This window comes from Lycorma delicatula, chromosome 1 (genome assembly GCF_047948215.1).
Source record: "Lycorma delicatula isolate Av1 chromosome 1, ASM4794821v1, whole genome shotgun sequence".
Taxonomy (NCBI): domain Eukaryota; kingdom Metazoa; phylum Arthropoda; class Insecta; order Hemiptera; family Fulgoridae; genus Lycorma; species Lycorma delicatula.
In genome coordinates, this window is record NC_134455.1 from 403218455 (window position 1) to 403242499 (window position 24045).

At 28.6% G+C, this 24045-nt stretch overlaps 1 protein-coding gene across 5 annotated transcripts in view; it reads right to left on the reverse strand.

Moving 5' to 3' along the window:
- LOC142317425 (uncharacterized) overlaps positions 1 to 24045 on the reverse strand; it is a 62530-nt gene that overhangs the window by 26928 nt on the left and 11557 nt on the right. Inside the window, exons 2-3 of one of the 5 annotated variants that reach the window (XM_075353980.1) lie at positions 13592 to 13738; positions 2881 to 3109 (exon numbers count right to left, since the gene is read on the reverse strand). The exons of 3 other annotated variants lie outside the window; for them this stretch is intronic. In XM_075353980.1, coding sequence (XP_075210095.1) covers positions 2881 to 2956 — 76 coding nt within the window. In that variant the 5' untranslated portion in view covers positions 2957 to 3109; positions 13592 to 13738. The remainder of the gene's footprint in view (positions 1 to 2880; positions 3110 to 13591; positions 13739 to 24045) is intronic. One more of the 5 variants, XM_075353981.1, reaches the window with a different exon arrangement.

Genomic DNA, 24045 nt, shown 5'->3' on the forward strand with positions numbered 1-24045 from the left:
CGTAACGGGGATAGGGAACATCCTTATCAGATTCCCTTTCTTATTACGGCTTCTTTCTTATGCTCATCAATTATTACTGTTGCTGCTTGGTTCCTGTAAGTGTTAGCAATCGTTCTTCTATCTCTGTATTTGAATGCTAAGTTTTTTAAAATCCTTAACATTTTATTCCACTCTAAGTTAGCAAATGTCTTTTCTAGGTCTATAAATGCAAAGTTTGTTTTTCTTTAATCTTCTTTCTATTAATAATCTGAGTCCTAAAATTGATTCACTTGTCCCTATACTTTTCCTGAAACCAAATTGGTCTTCTCCTAACACTTCTTCCACTCTCCTCTCAATTCTTCTGTAAAGAATTCTAGTTAAGATTTTTGATGCATGGCTAGTTAAGCTAATTGTTCTGTATTCTTCATATTTATCTGCTCCTGCTTTCTTTGGTATCATGACTATATCACTCTTCTTTGAAGTCTGACGAAACTAACTCTTTTTCATAAATATTACATACCAGTATGTATAATCTATCAATCGCTTCCACACCTGCACTGCGCAGTAATTTTACAGGTATTCCGTCTATTACAGGAGCCTTTCTGTCATTCAAATCTTTTAATGCTCTCTTAAATTCAGATCTGAGTACTGTTTCTCCCCTTTCATCCTTTTCGACTTCCTCTATAACACCATTTTCTAATTCATTTCCTCCATATAACTCTTCAATATATTCCACCCACCTAGCGACTTTTCCTTTCATATTACAAATTGGTGTAGCATCTTTGCTTAACACATTATTACACTGTAATTTATGTATTCCTGTTTTTAATATTTCCTAATTGTCGATAGTTCCCTTTACTTTCTTCATCACTAGCATTCTTATATTTTCTAGATTCATCCATCAGCTGCAATATATCATTTGAAATCCCAGGTTTTCTACCAGTTCTTTTTGTTCCACCTAAGTTCGCTTCTGATTTAGCAGAATACATACAATATGTACGTGTAATTAAAAATAAATAAAAATCAGTTTCTAATGATATCAGATGGACAATTATCCTTGAAAGAGTTTACAATTAGCATTTCAAAATAACAGAGACCTTGACTCTTTTCATGATGCTAAGACAGTATGGACTTTGAAAGGTCCAATTATCAGCTACAAAGTTCTTTGAATTTAATCTGCTTGAAATCTCTGTAGACATAAAAAATAAAAATAAAGAACTGCATCTTGAACACATGTGATCTATAGTACAACTATGAGATACTTTTGATATAACCATATTAATACATAATCAAAACGAGGTAATTTTGAACAGTGTATTTAAATTTAAATAATTTCTAACAGCTTAAATATTAGTAATAATTAAGCTAGAACAGTTAATTATTTTCTGTCAATAACTGAAAAGTGAATAGAAATTTTTTTTTATTTCATTTAAACTAATTAACTCAAACTTTTATTTTTAAGGGACCATATTCTATGACTGGTAATTATTAAGTTTTATAAAATCTACCAAACAGTAATTTTAATATACAAATTTAAGAAAGAGATCATTTTTTTAATTCAAGTCAAACTGGACTTGAAATAACAAATTTTTCCCAACTACATCCAGAGAAATGTAGTTATTACCTTACCTTAAATTTGGAGCACAAAATTGAGGAAAATCTTTCAGTAGTCATAATTAGAAAATAAAGACTTTCCATATCCATGTTTTATGTTACTGTTTTTTTCTTTATTTTGATTTCTATTATGTACTCCTGAATATGTCTGATTGTTCATGTGACATCCTGTATAATTCACAAAATTATAACATTTTAAATACTCTTACTAGAAAAAGCTCAATATTTCTTCCGTAAATATACAGAGTCTACAATATAAAAAATTTATCAAAAGTACCATACTGATACCTTTAAGCACAATTAATAAATTGATTCATGAAAACATAAAAAATAAGTAATATCAGACACAGTTTGCAAATGATTATACAAATAAATGAGGATGAAGTCTTTACTTAATAAAAATCCATAATAACAAAAATAAGATAAAAACAAAATATTTTTTTTTCAGTATCTTTCTCAGATGTTATGTACAGAATATAAAAAGTTCGATATAAATAAAGATAAAGAACTAAGAGGTCTGTAATAAAGTAATGAGACTAGTTTTTTCTTGGCAGCTAGTGGCAAAACTGTAAAGTACTAGTAAACATATTATTATATTAACAGCTGATGTATATTAGGTATTAATATTTTTAGTCTATTGTTGCCATGTGAAATGTAAACAAACTTTTTGTGAAACGAGATTTTGTTGTGTTACAAAAATGAATGATACTAATTACGAGCAAAGTTGTGCAATCAACTCTGTGAGAATTCTCACCATTCCTTGTGCTCTGTTACGAGCCTAAGTTTTTAGGTAGTTTCAGATGGCCGAAAATTAGTTAACATCAAAAAGTGATGACACTGTTGAGTGAATCAAAGACTTGATATGGTACGATCGGCGATTAACTGTCAGAATGATTGCAGAACAACTGAATTTGAATCGTACCACAGTCCATCAAATTTTGACAAACGAACTGGACATGAAAAAAGTTTGTGCAAAATTGGTTCCAAAAAAACCTCACTGTTCTGCAGAAAAACAACAGGGTGGAAATATGCCGTGATCTTCTAGGGCAAATTGAAACTGATCCTGATTTTTAAAAAAAAAAATTTTATTACTGGTGATGAATCTTGGATATTTGAGCACAACTCAGAAACAAAATGCCAAAGCAAGTAGTGGCACATTCAAACTCCCTACTTCCCAAAAAAGCAAAAATGAGCAAATCAAAACCATGCTAATTTGTTTCTTTGATAGTAATGCCATTGTCCATAAGGAGTTTTTGCCTACAAGACAGACTATAAATCAATGTTTACCGAGAAATTCTTGAAAGACTGCGGAAAAGCTTCCTGCACAAGACCAGCCATCAAAGAGAATTGGATGCTGCATCATCACAATGCACCTTGTCACGCTGCACTCTCAAAAATGAATTTTTGGCAAAGAAAAACATTCCTGTAGTTCCTCAACCACCTTATTCACCTGACCCGAGTCCCTGCAACTTTTTCCTGTTCCTGACTTTAAAAAAACACCTCAAAGGACACCATTCTGGAACAGTAGAAAACATAAAAAAAAAAATGTAACCAACCATCTGAACGATATTCTGGTTTTTGAGTTCCAACATTGCTATGAAGAATGGGAAAACCATTTGAAGTGTTGTGTGGCTTCCCAAGGGAACTATTTTGAAGGTGAAGAGTCCATGTGTAATTGCATTATAAATAAAAAGTTTTCTGAACCAGTCTTATTACTTTATTTATAGACCTCGTACAACATAGAGTGTACATGTTATCACTAAAATATAAATTTAACAGTAAATACTATTGGTCAATGCAGAAAAAGGGGCAACATTTAGTATAAGTTATGAAGCTTATCTCACATTTATAAGTTTAATAAGGGTGAACCATTCAAGTCTATTAAATTTTATTACAGTTGATAAGTTTATTAATTTCCAATGACACTAAAAAAAGTTCAGATTCAAACCTTAGTTCTTAGCACGTAGGCCTTTTTTTATTAAAACATGATTTTCATCAATTAAATGACAGGCATAATTTTGGTCCCTTACATTTTTTTTTCCAAAAGATTATCTATCTGTCTAACATAAAATTTATCAGAACCAAACTGAAGTTTGTAAATTCCTGAAGTTTTAAGTTAATCAGTTTTCTTGTGTTATTCTTAACTGTCAAATTTGAAAGCAATATCAAAATCTCTGTTGCTGGAAAATTTACAAATTTTCTCTGTGATTTACTACATAAGAGTGTTTGAAATTTCTTTTGCTGGAGTGAATTACCTGAAGGAAATAATTTGCTAAATGTAATTTTGTATAATTTATTCTGAAGCAATTGATCAAGTAGCATCATTTGGTAACCATTATTTAGAACTGTTTGTCTTATAATTTTAAGTTCTTTCTCAAAATTATCATCTGACATCAGAATATTTAACAATCTATGAACATAATTCATGAAAGCTGCTAATTTATATGAAAATGTATGTAATAATCTACTATGAATGACAGTATCAGTGTAAAAATAAACTACTGATGAGGATCAGAAAGTGCATCCACCACCAGTTTTCAAATCACTTCAGCATAAACTTGAAAAGAACAAGGATTTGAATGGAAAAGAATGCAAAATAATTCACAAAACAGAGTTTAAGGAAGGCAGCCAAAATTGAATTCATAAAATAAGCGTAGGAATTCTTTTCATAATTTATAAACATAAGAATTACACATAAAAACCTGGATAACATACAACAGTACTAAGCTAACATATTAAGTAAATAATAAAACGATTCTGCCAAAGTAAGTTAATTTCTCTGCCCAGTACTGTCTTTGAACTTACAGAATATTTAATCTTCTTTTGATTTAATGATAAAATTATCTGATGTGGATACCATATGACTTCCTTATACGCCTATTAAATTACATATACACACTTTTTTAAAATTAAAAGTACATAAAATTTATTTTATTATAACTTCTGATATTTTTTTAACATTTTTTAATAATCAGAGGTTAACAATTACTATTAAATAAATATATTTCAAATAAAAAAAGAAAGGAGATGAGTCGGATTTGAACTGATCTGCCTTCCCCTTGTACGATCTAAATATTTCATTAATTAAAATTCCATTTGGCTATAATTGCGGAACCAATGAAAATAAATACCATTTATGATATATTGCTAAAAAGCTCTCAACGAGTGCTTATTATTGCAGTTAAGAAAAGGTCCAAAATCAAAATTTTTGGGATTTTCATTGCAATGAAAAGAGGAGGTACACAAGTAGATGTTACAACAGTCCTAAATCCATAATTTCAACAAGCTACGACTAATTGTTTTTGAGTTATGCAAGATACATATGTACAGATATTAAGCAGAAACTAATCAAAATGACTACAGGGATGGTCAAAATTGATATTTCTGTTGAAATCTGAAAACCAAAATTTTTTATGATCACAATACTTCATACAAGGAAGTAGAAAGAACAGTGTATAATACATATAAAATTGTGTGAGACTGAGATAAAATTGGACAAAGAAATTACTTAAACACAACTATACTCTTCTATATTTAGTCAATATGAGTACACAAAAACTTAAATAATTGTAGGGCAATTGAAAATTTTTGAATAACAAATTTCTAAAAAAATAAAACAGAAGTTATGGAAATTGTCTTTCTCAGAAGTTTTAAGGGCTATAAAACATAATCCAAAATGAGGTTAAATAAAAACTGTAAATATAGAGGCAAAAAACCAACACGGCTGATAATTAACGTACAATCAAATGTAATAGGAAAACAAAAATTGTATAGTGGCTCTTTCTCTAAAATGATCTCTCTTTGTAATATTTCCTTATTACAAACATACAAAGTCTAACTGAATTCAATTCACTTATTTTTTGCCGACAGCTGTTGCAAGTTGAATGTACCCAGTATGTCAACAAAATACAGCAACTGAATTTTTCAACAACCAAAAAGTCGTTTACAGTGAAAATAAAATAATTGATCAAACTATTTTGAATAAGTGGGCAATAAAAATTTTAACCAAAAAAAAATTCCTGACTGTTCTTTGATACCACACGTATGCAAGAGTATTGGGTTGCTGGGATGACAGAGGATGTAACACATCATATAGATACATTGGAACAATCAAACACTGCAACTGTGTGCAGTGTTTGAAAATCCTGAGCTATTAATTCTGCCACATGATAATGCTTAATCAGAATTGCATATTACTATCTGGCCCTTGTGAAGTTGAAATTTACACCGATTACATACTGTGCTAAAAGTGCATTCATTTCACAATTGATGAAGTGAAAGATGCAAAGATAAAAGTTTGTAGAATTCTTCATTGATAGGATGAGTCATTTCTTCCAACCAGTTCACCATTTGGATAAAAGTATAGTTCTAAATGGTAACTACATTGAAATTTAAGGTAAATTATTGTGGTCAATAAAATGTAATTTCATTTGAATATCACTTTCCATTTGAGAATTAATAGTGAATATGCATTACTTTTCAGCAAACCCTTTAAAATATTATACATCAATTTGTAAAAAACCTCGAGGAATATAATATATTATTTCAATGTTTCTAAAATATTCTTTGAGCTCATATTATAGGTCCAGAAGGACTATGCCCCCAATTCCTGTCTTAAGATTGATATACATCCTGAGAATAAGCAAACTGTGAAAAAATACATTGTTCTAATTGGTTTGCATTAAAGCATAAACCATGTTTATTATCCAATTTTGAATGATATCAACAGGAGGTGGTGGTCATACCATCCTGAAAACTATTGCATCATGCAAGTTGCTGATTATTTCAGCTGGAAAATTTTTTTTGCACCTAAAATTAAAAATCTACTTTAAATATACAAAACGTTATTTTATATTTTCCTTTGCATACTACCATTGTCAATATACAAAGTGTGGCTACTAAATAATAAGATTAAATGCTGTAAAATATTTTATTTTAGATTTATACATATTTAGTTATTATCCCCTTCAATATACATCCCTCCTGTATCCCTACAATGCTCCATGTGAAATTTCTATTGTTTGAAATAGTGCTGGAAGTCTCCTTCTGTAAGCTCTTTCATGAAATGTGCCGCTTTTACTTTTACAGCTTCAACGATCTGAAATCTTGTTCCTTTTATTGCAGATTTGACCTTGGGGAACAGATAAAAGTCATATGGTGCCAAATAAGGTGATGGTCTGAATAAAGCGGATGGTCTAAAACTGGGATATTTTACTTCACTAGAAATGTCTTGATAGACGATGCAGTGTGAACCGGTGCGTTGTCCTGATGAAGAATTCATGACTTGTTCTTGCACAATTCGAGTAATCTTTTCATGGAGTTGAGCAAGGACCTCAACATAGTAATGTTGATTAAAAAAAACAATCATCATAGTTTTGAATTTTGATTTGCCGATGCCTTCCGAAGAAGTTTAGGTTATTTTCAATGGCATTCAAAATGTCAGAACAAACTTTTTCAGAGCTTCTTTTTGTTTCTGAAAATTTTAGACACCATTTTCACGCACACTTTTTGCATGTTAAAATTGTTATGTAAAATCTGCCTTATGCATTCTTTGTCAATTCCTACAGTTTCAGCAATCACACAAATAGTTAACAGTAAAACAGTTAACAGTTAAATAGTTAACAGTTAAATAGTTAATAGTCAGATCAAATCAGATTACCAATTTTTTCAATATTTTTATACGTTTTTAACATGGAAGAGCAACCCGGGCGAACATCATCTTCAACATCTTCTCAGATATCTTGAAATGCTTAAACCACTCAAAAACCCGCCCACGTGATATTGCCACATACATTTTTTAATAAAAGGTAACTTTCAGTAGCAGTTTTTCCAAGTTTCATATGAAATTTCGCGACAATTCTTTGCTCTAATAAAACGCTAATAATTTTATCAGCAAAACAAAAATACAGATGTTATCTAAATGAAGGCTTCACACTACACAGCTGTCATACGAATTTGGTGTATGCACAGTTCTGTAACAGCATTAGTCTCATTATTTAATAGCCACACCTGGTACATATGTAAACTCTACATAACTGTAACTTGTGAAAATTTAAACCTAACTCAATGTTTTGTACAAGAAGTCATATTTGCTTTAAACCTTACCTACAGAATGTAAGTATGAACATGTAAAATATACTAATATATAAAATATATCATTTGCAAATTCTCAGTTACTAATAATATATTCAAGTCCACTTTTTCTTAAAGTGGGTAGTAACACCCCATTTTGGGCGCTCAAGTGGTCTAGGAAGGCGATAGCTGATTAAAAAAAATTATGTTTCCTGATAATTCAAACTAAAATTAAATACCAAAGTTAAAAATTAATTATGAGCGCATTTTAAAAACAGCAATTGCGATTATTATTTTTAATAGATGGTAAGTTTAAAAATTATGGGGGTGCTAGAATATTTTGATTCTCAGTGTGGGCAGTGAGCAAAAGAGTTTAAGAAGTAATGGCCTAGTTGAATAGCCACTACTTGTAAATAAGATTGCTTGATAGACTACATAATTTGAAGTTCATGATATCAATGCAAGGGATTTTAAATATAATGAATTTCATTAGTTTTTCATAGTAAATCACTCTTCGTGCAGTCACTAATTTACTGACATTTATGAATTATGTGACCTGAAGTTGTATGAACTAGCACAGGAACTAACTATAGATTATATAAGTTAATAAATTTTTTTCTAGATTGAATTGTAAATATGTTGTTTAAATAGGAAATGATCAAAATACATAATCTAAAAAAACACAAAATTTATAATTAAGCCGTTAATTACAAAAAATGTGAAGTAACTGTTTTTCCATTTATTAAATGTGTTTCAACCTTTGAGTAGTTAATTTTTTAATAATATACTCTCATTTTAGAATAAAATATTTCTATTATTAAAATTTTAAATTACAATACGTGGTTTTTATTATGCATAGTGAACATATTACAAAACTGCAAATAAAGAACATTATATATACAATAAAACTGTTTTTACAAACTCATTTTTTGTTCGCATTTTCAATACATATAAAACAGTATTTCTGTTTTCTAATTTACAGTGCATCATGCATAATGATTAAACCATTCCATTTTTATGATATTTTCTAAGAAAACTTTCATTAAGAAAATAAAAAGCAATAAAATTATAAAATTCAAAAGATCAAGAAAACTAAAATGATTGTTACATACTTCTATATTGTTACAAAGTTAGTTTTATTTGAATTAACATGCTTGTTTTCAACTGAAAAGACTGAAACAATATCATTTTGATTAGCAAATATTAAATTACTGGCAGGTCCATCGTTAAATTACATTTGATGTTTGGGGCACTAATGCAAAAAAGGAATTTCTCACCTATGTAAAGAGTGGACCTTCAACAAAATGGGTGAAAATCACAAAATAGAAATAAAAAACATTTTAAAGTTAATCACATCATTTTTAATATTTTTATGCTGATTATATGAGAGCCTAGCTCTCATATAGCAAGTGGTTGCTATTTTAAAAAAAAGACAAGAAATCGTACTAGCTTAAGTACAACTTCAGACTGGTTACTAAAATGAGAAAATTTATTATTACAAGTTACCTATATATTAAAATTAAAATTACATTTCCATTTAATTTTGTAGATCCTGATTAGGATTATAAACTTGCAATCCAGGAGAATCCCCACAAACCTTTTTTTAAGGTTCTGGAAATATTAAGGTGCAACATCCAAGTTATAAGTGGTAAGTGATAGAATCTTAGAACAAATCCAAATCGTATCAAATGTTACCAGATTTGAATAACATGCTTATATTATGAAAGCATTTCATAGTACACTTCTACAAAAATGTATACAGTTCATCTACATTGGTTGGTTTCCATTGTTGTAAATTTGAATGAGCATCATCTGCTTGTTCAGAGGCTTGAATATAATATGTGTCTGTTAATTTTGGACATTATTACAGCTTTAATGAGAAGGAATAAATCCTACACATGAATCTGATGAATCGGCCAAATTTACTAAGAACCTAGTTTTAGTACACTAGTAACAAAATATTTCCAATCGTTAGCTTCAACCTATTGATAGTGCAAATAATTTACTTCAAAGGCAATAAAGTGCAGTACTCAGTGAAATAATTTATTAGTCACATTAACACAATTAAAGTTTTTTTTTGTGTTCAATCATTTGCCTGGTCTGATGCAGCTCTCCAAGATTCCCTATCTAGTGCTAGTCGTTTCATTTCAGTATACCCTCTCTACACCCTACATCACTAACAATTTGTTTTACATATTCCAAACGTTGCCTGCCTGCACAATGTTTTCCGTCTACCTGTCCCTCCAATATTAAAGCAACTATTCCAGGATGCTTTAATATGTGGCCTATAAGTCAGTCTCTTCTTTTAATTATTTTTTCAAATGTTTCTTTCTTCATCGATTTGCCGCAACACCTCTTCATTGTCACTTTATACACCCGTCTGATTTTTAACATTCTCTGTAGCACCACATTTCAAAAGCTTCTAATTTTTTCTTCTCAGGTACTCCAATCATCCAAGTTTCACTTCCACATAAAGCTACACTCTAAACATATACTTTCAAAAATCTTTTCCTGACGTTTAAATTAATTTTTGATGTAAACAAATTATATTTCTGACTGAAGGCTCATTTCGCCTGTGCTATTCAGCATTTTATATCGCTTCTGCATCCGGCATTTTATTTGTCTATCTTTAGTAATTCTACTTCCCAAATAACAAAATTCTTCTACCTCCGTAATCTTTTCTCTTCCTATTTTTACATTCAGTGGTCGATCTTTGTTATTTCTATTGCATTTCATTACCTTCATTTTGTTTTTGTTTATTTTCATGTGGTAGTTCTTGCGCAGGACTTATCCATGTTATTCATTGTTTCTTCTAAATCTTTTTTACTCTCATCTAGAACTACTATATCATCAGCAAATCGTTGTAGCATCTTTATCTTTTCACCTTGTACTGTTACTCCGGTTCTAAATTGTTTTTAACATCATTAACTGCTAATTCTATGTAAAGATTAAAAGGTAACGGGAACAGGGAACATCCTTGTCGGACTTCCTTTTTTATTACGGCTTCTTTCTTAAGTTCTTAAATTATTCTCGTTGCTGTTTGGCTCCTGTAAATGTTAGCAATTGTTCTTCTATCTCTGTATTTGAACCCTAAAATGCTTAACCCTAAATGCTGTATTTTTTAAAATGCTTAACATTTTATTCCAGTCTACATTATCGAACGTCTTTTCCAGGTCTATAAATACCAAGTACGTTGGTTTGTTTTTAATCTTCCTTCTACTATTAATCTGAACGCTAAAATTTCATCCCTTGTCTCTATACTTTTCCTGAAACCAAATTGGTCTTCTCCTAATACTTCTTCCACAATTATAGTACTTAAATGATAAAGTTCTAAAATGAGTTTACGCGACAGTAGTCTGTGCGGACAATTTACTGCAGTCGTGTATGCATGACACCAGTCTCAAAAAGGTTAACTTTAAATTGACCTAAATAATACATGTTTGGTATTCAATCATAACATTAAAAAAGTGAAATTTTCCTTTCTCGTAGTTTAAAAAATGCTTAAGAGGATGCAATATGATATCTAAGATCAATATTTTAGTCAAGTTGTTTTCAACAAGTTAATAAACTATTCTCTGTTAAAGTTTGTAAATTACATGGCAAGAAAAAGTAATTGTGAACACCGGTGTCCTCAAATGTTCAATTTTCTTGTTCATCAAATCAAAGGATTGGCCATTGATAAAATAGCCAATGAACTGGCTGAAGTTATAATGCAATGCAATCTGGTTCACTGTCATCACTTTTCAATTGTTTATATTTAGGACGTACATCTTGTAAGAAGTAGACAATGTGAATTTGATTAAAGCAAGAAACGAAATTCACTACTGCATTAAAAGTGAATTTTTTGATTATCAAAAACTGCTGATTAAAATCCTGAATATTTCAGTGGTTGAAATGCAAATCAACTTAATTAATAAAATACATTTTATGAAAAAAAAAAATGCACAATTGTCTCATAAAATTCAATTTTTCTTAAAGTTTTTATCTTCAAGATGAAAAACAAACAAACAATATTTCACAAAAATAACTCTTTAATATGAAAAATTTAACAAAAACATCTCAATTCAAAAAAATAGAGTGATATCAATAATGAATGTTTTCCGTATCTGTTCTGTGAAACAATTCTGATACTAAGACGAAGTTTCTGTTTCCTGACATGAACCTGCAGTTTATAGATCAACATTTCAAAATTAGACATAAAGGATTACAGAAAAATTCTCAAAATTCCAAATTCAGCTGTTACCAGTTTATGGAACATCCTTTAATATAAAGGATCTGTATAAATGTATACTGTAATTGATAACTAGACAATTTTTAGTTTAAATCCTTAAGAGTTTAAATCCTTAAGTTTAATAATCGTCAAAAAAGTAACACAGTTTTAAAAAAAAAATTTATGTGACTGGATAATATGAACGTAACTCCAAAATGTGCAGTTGTTCTTTTAGCTTATTTCATTACTGGTTAATAAATAGTGTATTCTAATATTTTCAATTTTCTGGCATCATCGAGAATGAATTTAAATTTAAAATTTGCAATATCAATAATGGCATAGTTTTATTTTCTACCAGATTAAATTGTAAATTTAAAATAAAAGCAACCACCACACAATTAGTAGAGAAATTAAATTAAGCCTATAGTAAGTAATGAACTGTGAGAACCAGTAGTTCCATTTTAATAGTTATGACACAAAATGTAACTGAAGAAATAAGCGTAACTCAAAACTGATCATTTAAATAGCAAATCATATTGTTAAAAATCTGATAAGGACAACACATGACTTCCTTGTACATCTATTAAAATTATATAAACTTTAAAATGTAAAGTACATAAAATTTTATTTCATTAATAACTTCTGATATTTTTTTTTATTGTTTTACTGAATTATTATTTATTGCAGAAATCTTTTTAAAATCAGAGGTTAATAATTAATAATAAATCAATATATTTAAATGAAAAAAAAAAATTGAAAAAAAAGGAGATATCAGATTTGAACCGATGCGCCTTCCTTTTGTAAGGTCCAAATATTTCATTAGGCTATAACTCTGGAACCAATGAAAATAAGTATCACTTAGGATGTATTGTTAAAAATCTTTTCTGAATGAGGGCTTTGCAGTTAAGAAAAAGTCCAAAATCCAATTTTTTTGGACAATTTTGGTCCAGTCAATTGCAATAAAAAGGGTATTATAGGCAAAACTAAATGTTACAGCAGTTTAAAATCCAAAATTTCAACATCCTACAGCTAATATTTTTTGAGTTATGGGAAATACATATGTATGTACGTACAGACATCATGTTGAAACTAGACAAAATGAATTTAGGTATGGTCAAAATGGATATTTCTGTTGAACTGTGAAAACTAAAATTTTTTTGCGATCACAATACTTTCTTTACTTCAAACAAGGAAGTAATAATGTACAGAACTTCAATATTACTGTAAAAAAATTGTAAAACTTGGCTAAGTTCCAAAATCACCTTATCCCCAGAAAATCTATTTGCTGATATTATCACTTGCATCTTGTTAGAACTGATACTGTTGAAGTACAGAAATATGGCAAATTTTAGATAAATAAACATACAATTTTCTAGTGCCAAAAAATTATTTAAACTAAAATCTTTTTAACATTTTAACTTTAATTGATTAGAATGGTTATCAATAAATTTCACAAATTGTCTTAAAGTTTAAACTGTAAAGATAGTAATTTTACAATTCGTCATAACATAAAACTAAAACTTTTTTGTCTTTGTTCTGTCATATTGTTCACAAATATTTTGTTTTATCATCTTTGTTCATCTCTCATGTCAGAAATAGCGTAAAAGGATACACTATTATTAGGCTTTTAATACTGTCGTTTTATTATTACAGTCAGTTAACTTCTACACAAAATTATTCTATAAAACATACATAATTATTATTACTATTGCTAACCTCCATGGTGGAGTAGTAGTAGCATCTCTGTCTTTTATTCATAAGGTTCTGGGTTTAAATCCTAGTCAGGCTTGGCATTTTTTCACAGCTATAAAATTCATCTCACCTAGTAGGGTGTAACTGTAATTGGACATAAGCCAGCTGTTACTGATGGAAAAAGAATGAATAAATAAATTATTATTCTTCTATATTAAATGAGAGAGAAGGATTCATATAACTATAATCTGCAATTTATCATTTTCACATATGTCCACCTACACAATCACAATCATTTTTCATGTACATTGCTTATCAATTTAATTACACAATTTTATTATTATTTTTAGATCTTTTCATAAAACACAATTTTTTATATATATTTACATACCATTTCTTATAATTTATATTTATAACCTTACAGATTAATTATTATATATAATTTTAAAACAGCTTACCAAATTCCAGTTTGATTTCCTTGAGTACTTTCAGCTATTCTGTCATCTTCAAGAGGATAATTATGACTAACATATATAAAACTATAATCTTACATAATTAAATTATGCATACATAACAACTGATCGTCATTTTGTTAAAATTCATCAAAAGTTAAAGTTTTAAGACTAAGTGACTACGTCCATATTATAACAGTTTCTATATAGTTTAATTACATATGATTATAATTTTATATATGTTAGTCATAATTATACTCTTGAAGATGGCAAAATAGCGGAAAGTGCTCGAGGAAATCATATTAGAATTTGGTAAGCTGTTTTAAAATTATTTATAATAGTTATTATACCAAACGGTGCCACGTTCGATTAAATTAATGAAAAAATACTTAAAATTAGATATAATACTGAACACATGTAATATTAAAAACAATATTGAAACAAAGTAAAAACAAAAGCTTTTAAAGATCATCTCCAGTGCATTACAGAAGGATGTTGAAAATAAGGTGGGTGATAAACTTTAAAATGTAGTCTAAAGATGAATAGGAGGAGATAAGAAATATTTGTGTCACATTCTTGTAATTAATTGAACTGATTTGGTGGAATGAGTATTAACATGCAGGCTGATTTAACTGATTTGGTGATGGAGACATAAATAAATGGAAAAAGAATGAAGACAGAATTGGAATATAGAGTGTCCTGGAAGGTGTCAACTCTGAGACTCATTCAGAACATGAAAATAAACAAAAACATTCAACAAATGCATTATCTTGCTTCGTATTTCCTTCTATCTGCCATTTTGAGCTTTTTCCAATAAAAATTTATAACTTAAACATTTTAATGGAAATATAAGTGTAAATGTGTCTAATAAAATCTGTCAAATAAGTTTGAAAATTTTATACAGAAAAATTCTACAATTGCAGCGATTTAAGTTTTTTAATCATTAATATTACTTATATCGAATTATGTTTTATCAGGGCACAAAACTGTCACATTGAAAAATTTTTACAATCCACTTTAACAAACCCATCGAGTTGGTCTAGTGGTGAACTCGTCATTACAAATCAACCAATTTCAAAGTTGAGAGTTCTAAGGTTCAAATCTTAGTAAAGGCACTTTTATATGGATTTGAATACTAGATTGTGGATTTCGGTGTTCTTTGGTGATTTGGTTTCAAGTAACCAAACATCTAAGGAATGGTCGATTTGAGAGTGTACAAGACTACACTTCATTTACATTCATACACATCACCCTCTAAAGTAATATCTTAAAGGTGGTTTCGGGGCTAAACAAAAAAAAAAAGAAAGAAATCCACTTGAACAAATTCAGCCAAACTAAGCTGTTTATCAATCAATTTGAACAAATAACATGTCACTTTGTTCATACTAACAGATTTAACATTTTATGTAATAAAAAATTAATTCGATAAAACTAATATGTAGGGTGCTGTTAGTGATTAAAAAATTTAACTGACCTTAATTTTGGAATTGCCACAGCTAAAATTTTCAAACTTATTTATTTTTTAGATGTTGTAGGTTCAAGTAGATGTAGGTTCACATACATCACGTTCAATTAAAACATAATTGTACAGATTATACAAACTAGTTAACTGTTCTGTTTGTAAAATTCATTAAGTGTTTCTTTTGTATTTTTTCATCGTAACTAATTTAATAATTTTTGTATCACTTCATAATTTTTTAATAATATTTTCTATTTTACGAATGAATTCTACATTATAAAATTGGCTGATTCAAATAAACTATAAATAGAAAAACAAAAGAAAAAACTGATAACAATGTTGTAATACTTTCCTCCCATTGGTTATTTATTCTTATATAGTGAAAAAAGTGATACATTAAAAAAGTTACCTAATATTTCTTTTTTGGGGTGGGCATAATTTATGAAGAGATTTTATTAAAAAATTATCATTATATGTTTAAACAAAAAAAAAAAGTTTAAAAAATCAGTATTTTTTCTGCTTCCCCTACAAAATCACCCTCCAAAAATATTTTAATTTTTCTAGATTTACTATGTCAAATGTACGAAAATAAAAAAATTCCACTAAAAAATGTAAACAAAGTAAAAAGTTACCTAAGATTTATTTTTATAACTGGGGGTGAATTGTGATGAAATTTTATTGTAATACGATGTTTGTAAGTAAAGTAATGAGACTGGTTCAGAAAAACATTTTGTTTACAATCCAATTATACATGGACTCTATCACCTTCGAAATAATTCCCTTGGGAAGCCATTGAATACTTCAAACGGTTTTCCCACTCTTTATAGCAGTGTTGGAACTCTGAAACCTGAATAGCCTTCAGATGGTCGGTTACATTTTATTTTGTTTTCTACTGTTCCAAAATGGTGTCCTTTGAAAGTGTTTTTTTAAAGTCGGGAACAGAAAAGAATCACAGGGACTTAAGTTACGTGAATAAGGTGATTGAGGAACTACAGGAGAGTTTTTCTTTGCCAAAAACTCATTAATTGAGAGTGTATTGTGAGAAAGTGGATTTTCATGATACAACATCCAGTTGTCTTTGACGGCTGGTCTCGCGCAGGCAACTCTTTTCCGCAGTCTTTCAAGAATTTTTCAGTAATCATATTGATTTACAGTCTTTCCTATAGACAAAAACTCCTTATGGACAACGACATTACTATCAAAGAAACAAATTAGCATGGATTTGATATGCTTATTTTTGCTTTTTTGGGACGTGGTGGGTTTGAAGTGTGTCGCTCCTTGCTTTGGTGTTTTGTTTCTGGGTCGTACTCAAATATCCAAGATTCATCACCAGTAATAACACATTTTTAGAAAATCAGAATCAGTTTCAATTCGCCGTAGAAGATTGCGACACACTTTCACCCTGTTATTTTTCTGTTCAACAGTGAGGTTTTTTGGGACCAAATTTGCACAAGCTTTTTTCAATTCCAATTTGTTTGCCAAAATTTGATGGACTGTGGCACGGTTCAAATTCAAATGTTCTGTAATCATTCTGACAGTTAATCGCTGATCATACCGTATCAAGTCTCTGATTAGCTCAATACTGTCATCACTTTTTGACGTTAACCGTCTTCCAGAGAATGGATCATCTGCAACTAATTCCCGGCCATCTGAAAATGCTTTAAACCACCTAAAAATTTGGACTTGTGACAGAGCGTCATCTGCATACGCCCTTTTCAATTCTGAAAAGGTTTCAGTAGCATTTTTACCGAGTTTAACACAAAACTTGATTGCACAATGTAGCTGATAATTAATATCCCGCATTATTGTAATGCACAAAAAAACAAAACGCACAACAAAAACTGGTTTCACGAAAAGTTTGTTTACGTCTCATGTGGCAACAATAGACTAAAAATATAAATCTAAAATATATTATATTTATATAAAATATATATATTTTATTTAAATATAATATATAATTATAAAAATTATAATATAATATAATAATAATTATTATTATCATTATGCGGTAATCTTAATTATTACTATAATAATTAAGATTACTGCAGGATAGGATTTCTAAGAGAATTATCGATCAATTTTGGTCTTTAAAAAATTTGCCATTATGGATCAAAGAAATTAAGGAAGACACGCGAGAATTAAATTTGACTTACGAAGATTTACTTAATAAATCTGAAAAATTAAAATTTATTATTAAAGATCCGAATACCGACTTTAAAGTAAGAACTTTTAATTATACAAAAAGGGTTTATTCAGATGAGGATCATAAAGCAAGATCATTAAGAATGACTAAATATTGGGAGAAAGTAAAAGCTAAGAACTTAAAGGCCAAAAAGACTTGAATTATTCTGACTAAAGTGGTCCTTTGCGGCCATAAAGTAAAAAAGAATAAAATAAATAAATATAATCGAACCAAACGTAACTTAAGCTCGTTAACCTAGCGAGTGAAGCAAACATAAGTTACGTTTGGTTCGATTATATTTACATTTTTTAATTTATTTATTTTATATATATATTTTTTTTTTAAATAATAATATAATATAATAATATATATAAATATTTATAAATATATATATACATATATATAAAATATAAATCAGCTGTTCATATAATCATGTTTACTAGCAACTTTACAGTGTTGCCAGTTTAGCTGCCATAAAAAACTAGTCTCATTACTTTATTTCCAGACCTCCTATTATTAAAAGTTAAATAAACACAAATTTTTTTTTTTTAAATCCAAATTATCAATATTATTACACCTTGGCTGGCTTCCCCACTCCCAATACTGCACCCAAAGTATTTTTTGGGGTTATTTGCATCACTTCTATGTCTAGGAAGACAAAAAACTTTGGTTATAAAATATGAAATAAAAAAAATAGGATAGTTTTCCATTTTTTGATGTAGGGGGAATTTTGGGGCAAATCAAAAAATAAAACTATGGTTAGATAAGCATGCACTGAACTTAATATAAAATACGGTTATGTTTGAAAAATTTTGAGAAAATTGTCACCAAAATTTTACCAAGAAATTGCTGAATATACACGAGTCTCTACAAAATTTTATCAAAATTGGTTTTTCCATTCCAAAGTTATTAAGCTTCAAACACACATACATTACATCTCACTTTTTTTTTGTTTTTTGGGGGTGATGAAACATCGAGAAAGGCAATAATAAGCTATACCCCATTTTTTGGCTTATTACTATACTTTCTTTCTTACAGCATATCTCTAGAGCTATCAGGATGTCAAGAAAGTAAAATTAATCCAAACATGGTATCGGATAACAAATAATTACTGAGAAAGAGTGGCAACTTTCAGAAATGAATTCTTGTATCTTTACTTACAAAATCAATGAGCATCTTTCATAAAATTCATGAAATCAACACTATCAAAATGTAAGGTCTCAAGGAATTAACATTTCTTATATAGATAAAGGCAATCGTATCATGCAACATAGAATTATACTGCTGAATATTATTGAATTTTTCAGAAAAAAATTACAATAGCTTCTCTCAGTTTTATCAACCCACATCTCTAAAGTCTACAGGATATAAATAAGACCATAACTGCATTACTAAAACCTTCAAAATGGTAAAATGACTGTAACCTAACTGATTTCGTACAATTTAAACAAAAATAGGCTTACCTCAAAAAAAAAAGGAAGAAAAGCAATAAAATGTACAACACCATTCTTTTTACTGTTGTTTATGAATTCAGTTTGTACTTTCCCTTTTTAATTTTGGTTTTTATTAGGTGAAATTCAACTTTACATTCAATCATAATTTCAAAATTTTCAGTATTTAATATAAATATACAGAATAAATATTAAATTTTTATGTTCATATAAATACAAAAAAGAAACACTCATTTTTTTTCTACCAAATATGAAATTAACTTTTATAACTACTTTTCTGTTTCAATTTCATTTATTTAGCCATTTTTTAAAATATATTTATTGAACAAATCATTAAATTTGTATACTGAAACTAATACTGTCCATTCGTACACTGATCTTTTACAAAAATACTTTATACTTTAAAAAAATCCCTCTTATTAAAATAATAAAAAAAAAGTTCACATAAATAAAGGTCTGGAAAGCCTTTGTTTCTGAGTCACAGCTAGTGAAAAATTTTACTTAGATTTCTGGGTACTTACGTATTAACGCCGCCGCAGCTACAGCTTTATTTAAAAACAAAGTAGTTAATCAGATTTCGGTGAAAAATGGGCCGAAACAGATTCAAAACAGAATATAAATGGTTATTTATATTTATTTATTTTATAAATATAATTTAACCAAACTTAACCTACGCTCGCTTCGCTCGCTAACCTTGACTAATTAACACCATAATTTTTTGAGTATTTATTTAATAAATACTCAAAAAATTATGAATTTTAAATTAAATTATTGAATTTAATTATGAATTTAATTATTTGAATTTAATATACTGAATTTTATTAAATTATATTATTTAATAAAATTCAGTAATTATTGCAATTATTTATTATTTAAATAATCAAAACACTCCTGTTAATTAGTCAAGGTTAGCGAGCGAAGCGAGCGTAGGTTAAGTTTGGTTAAATTATATTTATAAAATAAATAAATATAAATAGCCATTAATTAAAATTAATAAAGAGACTGTTTTGAATCTATGTTAAACTCTATATCGGCCCATTTTCCACCGAAATCCAATTGACTACTTTTAAATAAAGCTGTAGCTGCAGTGGCGTTCATACGTAAGTACCGATTCTGTTCTAAAGATCAAAATAATTTTTTTTTCTCCAACCAGTTTTCTAGTTACTGCCAGGTCTGGGTGACATGTGTGTGTGTGTATATGTACAAGCAAATGCAATTACATAAAATGCCTAATGTAGCTGCAGATATGTTTGCGCTTAAAGATCAAATAATATTAAACTAAAATAAAATGGACATAAATTGTTAGGCAAAATTTGTTTTTTTTTTATATGCGATCTTATAAGAAAACTTGAAAAAATTGGTTCTAGATCTGTATATTCAGTAGTCCCAAAAAATTTGTAAAACCCAAAAAACTTGAATTGAAAAACTTTTTTAATGTAAAATAGATTTACCTTGTTAAACTGCGAATAACCAAATAAAACTTAAGACAAATTTTGTACAGAATTTAATTCTACAAAACAGATATAAATAAAACTAAGAAAAAATGTTTAAAAATCGATTTTTATTGAAAACCAAACTGTAAAAGAATTCTGAAATTTTTTCACTACAAATGATGAGTTGAAAGATATGTCTACTTCTCTCAAAATTATTTTATAGTAAAACTTTAATTATTTAAAATAACAATACTTAATTAACACAGTAATGCTTTATTATCTGTTCAACTTCCTCCTGCGTCAATACATAATTCAGTGCAACAATTTATGTTTGAGATTTATTTCCCCAATATTCTTTGACTACCTTTTTTCATTTTATTTTTTTGAATGATAAAAACTGATTTTAATAAAAACTCATTTTCATTGTCAAATTTTTTGTTATATACTACTAACTTTACGTTCCATATGAAGAAATCTAAAACGATTCAAACCAGGAGATCTGGCTGTGCTCTCAGTTCTAAGCCATCCCACCTACCTATTTGGATATGTTCAAATGAGATGCTAAATACAACAATCAAAATAAGTTGGCACTCCATGACCCAATACTATGTATTGTGAAAAAAGTGAATTGTCTCATGGAAAAGCATCAGAGGGAACAGCCTCCACAAACTGAAGAGGATAGTTTTTAATAACATTCGGATAGGTGTTCTCACATGTTGAATGATTAAGGACATAATTATATTTGATCAGAAAATTTCCTATTATACCACACCAGATGTTTAGCTGAAAGTTTTTTTCAGAAGTTGTGTGAGAACTGCTATCATTCTAGATAAGATTGTTTCTCATGTTGTTCATACATAACATTGCGTGTAAATGTTCCATCCCCCTAAAAGTGTTTACACGATTAACGCGTTATTTTTTAATGACCACTGGCAATAGTTTATTCTATGTTTGTAATCACTTCCTTCTTGATAGTTCTCTATATGCTAACATGCAGATTATCTTTGAGTATTTGAGAGGCTTAATTGTATCATAGGCAATATCTGTTTACTTTCCAATTCCGAATTTACTATGAATGACACTCTTTCTCTCCATTAGAAGTAATTCAGTCAGAAAATTTTCCACAATACTCTTCATCACTAGAATTACCATTGCAATTCCCATAGATAAAATGTTTATTTGTGTATTCCTACTTTGTGAACTTCTATGGCATTTTTCTGTGTTACTGTTTCAAATCCCTAACCTTAAGTTCAAGAATATAACTAGTACATAAAAATCACTAATAAATTTGTACTCAGTACTTACGTATTAACGCCACCGCAGCTACAGCTTTATTTAAAAACAAACTAGTCAATCGGATTTCGGTGGAAAATGAACAGTCATATTTATATTTATTTATTTTTTAAATATAATTTAACCAAACTTAATCTACACTCGCTAACCTTGACTAATTAACACCGTAATTTTTTGAGTATTTATTTAATAAACTCAGTAATTATTGCAATTATTTATTATTTAAATAGTCAAAACATTCCTGTTAATTAGTCAAGGTTAGCGAACGTAGGTTAAGTTTGGTTAAACTATATTTATAAAATAAATAAATATAAATAACCATTTATTAAAATTAATAGAGACTGTTTTGAATCTATGTTAAACTCTATATTGGCTCATTTTCCACTGAAATCCGCGATTGACTACTTTGTTTTTAAATAAAGCTGTAGCTGCAGTGACGTTAATACGTAAGTACCTTGTACTCTTCTCACTTAGTTTACTGAACTTTAACTTAATTGACATGTGTTCAAAGCAAGAATTTAAAAAAAGTTAATCTGTGGGGAAGAGGAATGCAAACCAATAATAATATGTAGAACCTAGCAGTTAACCATTACACTAAAGGATAAATAAAATAAAACAAACATAATAATTATGGCTGATAGTTGTTAATAGTGTGGTTCTAAAAATATGCCACAAAAGATTATTTTAGTTGAAAATATTTTTGAAGTGATGAAATAAACATCTACAACATTTTATTAAATAAAAACACAAATAAACTATCATGCTCATTATCACACAATACCATGCTTCGATTAGAACTAAGAGTAAACCCTGTTACCAATACTATTTGAACAAACTAACAGAACTACATTTAAGAGAATTTTATAGATTCTAAAGATCCTATACTTATTTAAACAATATTTTTTAAAAAAAAGTGAGAAAAATCAAACATTAAAATCACTTAATTTTTCATATGTCATAGTAATCAGATAATAAATAAGTGATATACCTTACACAGTTCATAACAACTAAGTAAGAATCAAGAAAAAACTGGTTACTTAAAGCAACTAAAGTAAAAATACACAATTTTTTAATTATTCAGCAATGATATTAATTTTGTCTTCAAAGTTGACAGTTTTAATGCAAATAATATGTGAGTATAGGAATCAAAACAACAGCAAGATGCAGTGTTCTATTAATAAAAAAAAAAAAACCACTATTGCTTAAAAATAAGCTTTTTACAGTGCAGCAAGTTGTAGAAGTGATTTCAATGTAAATTTATAGCATAGAAGAATACGAGTAAGAAGCGCTACATGTATTAAACTTTAACATCTATATGAAACAATTTTTTTGTGTTGAAGTGTCAAGACAGTGCACAGCAAATATCTGTTAACTAAAGCATTATAAAAAAAAAATATTTGTAGTGATTCAACTGCTACTATTCAGAACTTATAATTAACACACAAGTAACTATTAACACCTTACATCACCAAAACAAACATGAAGAGTTTTGAGAAATTAAACTTCGAACCTAAAAAAGTCACAGGAGAAAACAACCATCCAAGCAAGATTCACAGTTTCTCTGCAACAAATACCATAAACAACCTCAACCTTGTAAGTCTAATTAATTCTTCTTTTTAAATATTTTATAAGGTTTGATAGCATGTCAGCATAAAATTTACACAAAAACATAAATAAATTAATCTCACAATTTATCCTGATTTGCATAACCCAGTCAGACCCAGTAAATATTTTTTATTATATTCAATAATTCTGACTGAAAGTAAAAAAAAATCATAAGTATTAGTTATACAATCACAACAATTGAACGTTTAAGAAGTTAGATTGAAGCGTTTTCAATGGAATAATGTTTAACTTAACAGAAGAAATGCATTAAAAAAAAAAAAATTAAATAGATTACACCTCTGTCCTGGACAAGACTAAAACTGCATCCCTTAAAATCTGACGGTTTTGAATCACTTGCAACGTTTCAAAAAGTAGCATCCTGAGAAATGAAAAGTATAATGACAACAGTTGAGGAAAATTTAATAAAAGTATGTTAACCTAAATTATATGACTGGATGCACTTTCATTAAGTTTTTTTTTTAGTGCAATCAATCATTTGACCTTTTCAATTCTTTCTTTTCAGTACAGATCTATATTAACCCCAACATCATACATTATCCTTTGCATCCTATACCCTTAGTTATCTGCATATATTCAAATTTT